Source organism: Salvelinus sp. IW2-2015, linkage group LG33, assembly GCF_002910315.2.
Source record: "Salvelinus sp. IW2-2015 linkage group LG33, ASM291031v2, whole genome shotgun sequence".
Classification (NCBI taxonomy): Eukaryota; Metazoa; Chordata; class Actinopteri; order Salmoniformes; family Salmonidae; genus Salvelinus; species Salvelinus sp. IW2-2015.
Window position 1 is genome coordinate 10,420,775 of NC_036872.1, and position 6,488 is coordinate 10,427,262.

General features: G+C 41.4%; 1 protein-coding gene across 1 annotated transcript in view; it reads left to right on the forward strand.

Moving 5' to 3' along the window:
• The window catches only part of trpm3 (transient receptor potential cation channel, subfamily M, member 3), a 114,077-nt gene that overhangs the window by 39,085 nt on the left and 68,504 nt on the right, over positions 1–6,488 (forward strand). Inside the window, 3 exon segments of the mRNA XM_023979230.2 lie at positions 820–892; positions 2,233–2,333; positions 2,496–2,592. Coding sequence (XP_023834998.1) covers positions 820–892; positions 2,233–2,333; positions 2,496–2,592 — 271 coding nt within the window.

Sequence of the window (6,488 nt, forward strand, 5' to 3'; positions counted from 1 at the left end):
TGCTTTCCCTTCCTTCATCCTTCCCGCTATCTTACCCGCTCTCTCCCTCTGTTTCGCTCTATACCCCTTCCTTCTTTTTTATCACTTGCTTACTGTACCATACTCCATCGAAGGGTCTCCAGTCACTCTAGATATCTCTCTCTCTTTCCTTCGCGCTCTCTCCCTTCGCCTCTCTCTCTCTCCCTTCGCTCTCTCTCTCTCTCTCTCTCTCTCTCTCTCTCTCTCTCTTCTCTCTCTCTCTCTCTCTCTCTCCTTCTCCTCTCTCTCTCTCTTCTCTCTCTCTCTTCTCTCCTCTCTCTCCTCTCTTCTCTCCTCTCTCCTCTCCTCTCTCTCTCTTCTTCTCTCTCTCTCTCTCTCTCCCTTCGCTCTATCCTCTCTCTCTCTCCTTCATCTCTCTCTCCTTCCTCTCTCTCTCTCTCTCTCTCCTCTCGGTCTCTCTCTCTCTCCATTCTATCTCTTCCCTTCTTTTCTACTGGGACCACACTGCATACGAGCTACTTCACAGGTTTCGTTTCCGTTTCCAAAGTGTGTCAACTAGGGAGAATATATTATACAGTATATTGCAGTTTCCTCTGCTCGGAGCTTCAGACAGCAGCTCTGTACAGCTGATTCTAATCACATGTATCAAAAGCGCTGAGCTATGATGTGACTGGTTTACTCACGGTGTTAATCATCTCTATCAGTAAAAAACATTTCATTCATTTATTTATTCACAAAGCAAGAAAGAGTAATGATGTATAGATCACATACAGATTATGTAAATGTCTCCCTCTCTCTCTTCCTTATTCTTTCTTTATTTTCTCTCTCTGTATGTTTCAGATAACCGTTTTTCGGATGGGGTCTGAGGGACACCAGGACATTGACCTGGCCATTCTCACTGCTCTGCTAAAAGGTAATTGACACATAGCTAATATTTAAAGAGGCTCCTTATGTCAGACAGTGGGCTTCAGAAGGTTATAAAACACAATCCTCCAATTGAGCACAGTTAAGACTCTCCCTCTCCTCCTCCCGTTTCATTGCTCTATCCCTCCCTCCATCACTCTCGTAATCCATAGTTTCGACTTGTTGTTTAGTGCATGGTATTGATCAGGAGCGTAGGTTCCAACACTGCTGGTTCCGAGGCCTTCGGAGCAGATCCTTTGGGCCTGTTTTCAAATCTATACCAGGTGATTGACTCACTCTGAGTTCCTTCTTAGTGGAACGCTGTATCTGAGGGCCTTCATAATTCATGTTTGGCAGCATGTCTAGGGGATGCGTGTTTCTAGCATGTTTACACTCTCTACGCATCCTTCTCCCCCACACTCATTATTTTTTGCATCTCATCTCCTCCTATTCATATCTCTCTGTCCATCTCCCTCTCTATTTCTGTGATTGATCTCTGTATCTGGCATGATGGACTGTCACAAGCATGGCCAGTATAGAGTGCAGACTTTATTATGCAAACTGTGTGTTTTCAGAGAGAAAGAGGTAGAGTGAGAGAAAGACTGTGTGCGAGAGACTGACACACTGAAATAAATAGGGAGAGATCGAGAGAGAGAGAGACAAAGAGAGACAGAGAAAAAGAGAGTGAGAGAGAGGGTAATTGATGCGGGATAAGGTCCATAAACTCCACCAACTACAGAGCTGTGGAGAGCGAAGTGTTATTTAAAACCAGTGATAAACGGGAGCAGTCCCTTTTAATACCGACTTCTCTATTAAACTCCTATTACACCACTCTGCATCTCATTACCAAGCTCGGCAAAAGCTCCCATTATTACGCCTGTGAAATATCTCTGTTGAGTAGAGCCGTCAGTCATCATAAAAGGTGTGTAGCCTCAAACTTGCCTCCCTTCAGAAATTTGAGTTTTCAAACTACCGGTTAAAGTGCTTTTCACAAAAGAATTTATCACATCACCGACAGCTTGACAAATATCCTTTCTCAAAAAGAAAGCAAGAGGTAGGTGTCGGAGGCCAAGAACAACCGCCTTGGACTTTCATTTAAGAACCGCACAAATACATCTCCTTTGTTGCTTGCTAAACAGTGATGTTCTGCCCACCCACGGAGAAAAAAGTAAATAAAACCTTCCAAAGCTAGCAGAAGAAGTGATTTGAGATTGCAGTCGGCGACTGCTGACGGAATGATCGACAAATCACCATGCACCCCAAATAACTATTCGCTATTATTTGTTGATCGACTGAGCAAAATTGATGCTCTCGAACATGGTTTATTGTCCCCTCTGTTCCTCCTCCTAGGTGCCAACGCATCGGCTCCTGACCAGCTCAGCCTGGCCCTGGCCTGGAACCGAGTGGACATTGCCCGCAGCCAGATCTTCATCTACGGACAGCAGTGGCCTGTAAGACCCAGCCTATCACTTCTCACTCCCTTGTTTACAGTATAGACTACAGACGGCCCTGTCCAAGTGAAAGTGTGAAATCTATGCCGTATCCATCCATATGCTGTTTCTTGATGGTTAAGCCTGAGTTGACTGACTGTGCCTTCCCTGTTTGTATGGTAGGTGGGTTCTCTGGAGCAGTCTATGCTGGATGCCCTGGTGCTGGACAGAGTGGACTTCGTCAAGCTGCTGATCGAGAACGGAGTGAGCATGCATCGCTTCCTCACAAAAAAGGAGAGAGATTTGAGTAACATGTGGCTACAATGGAGAGCTGTAGGGTTACAGTGAGTCATGGTGTAACCATCCACGATCTGAACTTCCCAGAACCTTAGCTCTGTAGCAGGGTGAGAAGGGTTCCGGTACTTCCAGGATTGGACTAATGATCTCACGCACACACACATGCACGTGGCACACACACACACACATGCACGACACAGCACGGCAACACACACTAGTGATACTCAGGTTGACTCAAAAGCCGCAGTCCAGCGGGTTATACTGTGAGGCGGGCAGGTTTAGGGTCATGAAATATTGTGTGGATGAAGGGCAAGTGGTTGGCAGTTGAATAAAGATAAAACAATGGGTTAATATACATAAATGTGTCATTCTTTTGCAATTCATTTCTACAGGCTACATTGAGGTTTTTTCTTTCAGCATTTGTATATGGTGTCAGTGCGTAGCCTAAGCCTAAGCTTTCGGGTCTAACTGAAGTGCGCCAAATACACGCCAATTACATGCCTTTGGGATCTTGGGCAGAAAAAGTTAACGTCGATCCACTGATTTTATTTTATTTGACAATGTCGGAGTTTAATTCAATAAGAGAAAAGCTGTGAAATGGAGAGTTGAAAATATTACAAGGGAGGGACAGAACGGTAGTCTAATGTTTAGAAGAGAGGGGACAGAACAGTAGTTAATGTTATAGAAGAGAGGACCAGACAGTAGTCTAATGTTATAGAAGAGAGGACCAGTAAAGTAGTCTATGTTATAGAAGAGAGGACCAGAACAGTAGCCTGATGTTATAGAAGAGAGGACCAGAACAGTAGTCTATGTTATAGAAGAGAGGACCAGAACAGTAGTCTAATGTTATAGAAGAGAGGACAGTACAGTAGTCTAATGTTATAGAAGAGAGGACAGAACAGTAGCCTGATGTTATAGAAGAGAGGACAGAACAGTAGCTAATGTATAGAAGAGAGGACCAGAACAGTAGTCTAATGTTATAGAAGAGAGGACCAGAAAGTAGTCTAATGTTATAGAAGAGAGGACCAGAACAGTAGCCTGATGTTATAGAAGAGAGGACCAGAACAGTAGCTGATGTTATAGAAGAGAGGACCAGAACAGTAGTCGAATGTTATAGAAGAGAGGACCAGAACAGTAGTCTAATGTTATAGAGGGTAGTCTAGTTATAGAAGAGAGGACCAGAAAGTAGTCTAATGTTATAGAAGAGAGGACCAGACCAGTAGCTGATGTTATAGAAGAGAGGACAGAACGTAGTCTAATGTTATAGAAGAGAGACAGAACAGTAGCCTGATGTTATAGAAGAGAGGACCAGAAAAGTAGTCTAATGTTATAGAAGAGAGGACCAGAACAGTAGTCTAATGTTATAGAAAGAGAGGACCAGAACAGTAGTCTAATGTTATAGAAGAGAGGACCAGAACAGTAGTCTAATGTTATAGAAGAGAGGACCAGAACAGTAGTCTAATGTTATAGAAGAGAGGACCGAAACAGTAGTCTAATGTTACGAAGAGAGGACAGAACAGTAGTCTAATGTTATAGAAGAGAGGACGAACAGTAGTCTAATGTTACAGAAGAGAGGACCAGACAGTAGTCTAATGTTATAGAAGAGAGGACAGCACAGTAGCCTGATGTTAAGAAGAGAGGACCAGAACAGTAGTCTAATGTTATAGAAGAGAGGCCCAGAACAGTAGTCTAATGTTATGAAGAGAGGGACAGAACAGTAGTCTAAGTTATAGAAGAGAGCCCAGAACAGTAGTCTAATGTTATAGAAGAGAGGACCAGAAAGTAGTCTAATGTTATAGAAGGAGGACCAGAACAGTAGTCTAATGTTATAGAAGAGAGGACCAGAACAGTAGTCTAATGTTTATGAAGAGAGGGACAAACAGTAGTCTAATGTTATAGAAGAGAGGACCAGAACAGTAGTCTAATGTTATAGAAGAGAGGACCAGAACAGTAGTCTAATGTTATAGAAGAGAGGACCAGAACAGTAGTCTAATGTTATAGAAGGGAGGGACAGTAAAGTAGTCTAATGTTATAGAAGAGAGTACCAGAACAGTAGTCTAATGTTATAGAAGAGAGGACCAGAAAGTAGTCTAATGTTATAGAAGGGAGGGACAGTACAGTATCTAATGTTATAGAGAGAGGCAGAACAGTAGTCTAATGTTATAGAAGAGAGGACCGAACAGTAGTCTAATGTTATAGAAGAGAGGACAGAACAGTAGTCTAATGTTATAGAAGAGAGGACAGAACAGTAGTCTAATGCTATAGAAGAGAGGACCAGAACAGTAGTCTAATGTTATGAAGAGAGGACAGTACAGTAGATAATGTTATAGAAGAGAGGACCAGAACAGTAGTCTAATGTTTGGTAACGATTTGGTGAAGTGGTAAAAAGAGATGATAGCAGTGCTGGCTATGTTATGGTGATGATTGTGAAGTGCTATAGAAATTCAACAGTCACAAGACAGGGACTTCGAAACGGCACGTCAAGGAACTGTACTGTTCAAAAGGGTTAAAGTAGCCTCACTGAATCTGGCAACTGACTGTAGGTCTATAACCTCTAACATCCCCTAATATAATATTTAATCCTGCAGAATTAAGCATTTATTGCATTAAAATGTTTACTCTTGTGTGTAAAGTGTAGAGAAATATAATTTATTTCTTGAAGCATCTTAAGGGAATGAATGGTTAAGGACCGTCTCTAAAAGTGCTATATTTATCAGCATCATAAAAGCTGATAGTGTTTCAACCACATAAATAATGCATCCAAGCTGAACAGAAATATTATCAAAAACATGTTGGGTTGTTTTAACAGCTTTATACTTCCTTAAAACCGTCAAATTGGAAATTTTGCACCGAAAAGCTTTTTTTTTGGTTGCATTTTCTCCCTGGGCTGTAAACATCTTCGCTGAACAAGAGAAGCAGAGAATGAAAGCGGAAAAAGAAAACAAATTGTACCGACGTCAACTACATTGAAGCTTTCCTTCTAGCGATTTCTGAATTTATTCTGGTGAGCAAGGGTTTATTTTGTTTTTCAGGGCAACAAGTAATGACAGAAGAGAAGCTACATATATACTAATTATCATATTCCACTTTGTCACATATAGTCGGGCGGTTGCGGATGGGTTATTAGCAATTGTGGGCAGTGCGGGTGAACAAATAGCTGACCGGCGCATTACTAATTCACACCAATAAACTGATATTGGAATACACACTACCGTTCAAAAGTTTGGGGTCACTTAGAAATGTCCTTGTTTTTTATAGAAAAGCTCATTTTTTGTCCATTAAAATAACATCACATTGATCAGAAATACAGTGTAGACATTGTTAATGTTGGAAATGACTATTGTAGGGAATATCTACATAGGCGTACAGAGGCCCATTATCAGCACCATCCCTCCTGTGTCCCAATGGCACTTGGTGTTAGCTAATCCAAGTTTATAATTTTAAAAGGCTAATTGATCATTAGAAAACCTTTTTTGCAATTATGTTAGCACAGCTGAAAACTGTTATCCTGATTTAAAGAAGCAATAAAACTGGCCTTCTTTAGACTAGTTGAGTATCTGGAGCATCAGCATGTGTGGGTTTGATTACAGGCTCAGAATGGCAGAAACAAAGCACTTTCTTCTGAGACTCGTCGGTCTATTCTTGTTCTGAGAAATAAAGTCTAATATTTAACCGTAGTGCATGGCTCTCTAGGTTTTCCCAAATATCTCTGTTTTCTTTCTTTCTCTCTTGTCCTGCTGTGTGAAGGTATGGTAGTGTGTTGGTTTTTTGTGTGGAGTAGTAGGATGCATTGCTTTCACTAGGTAGGCCCAAACATATTCTGTCCAATAAACTGATATTGGAATATATATATTAAATATTTATTTAATATTTTTTTTA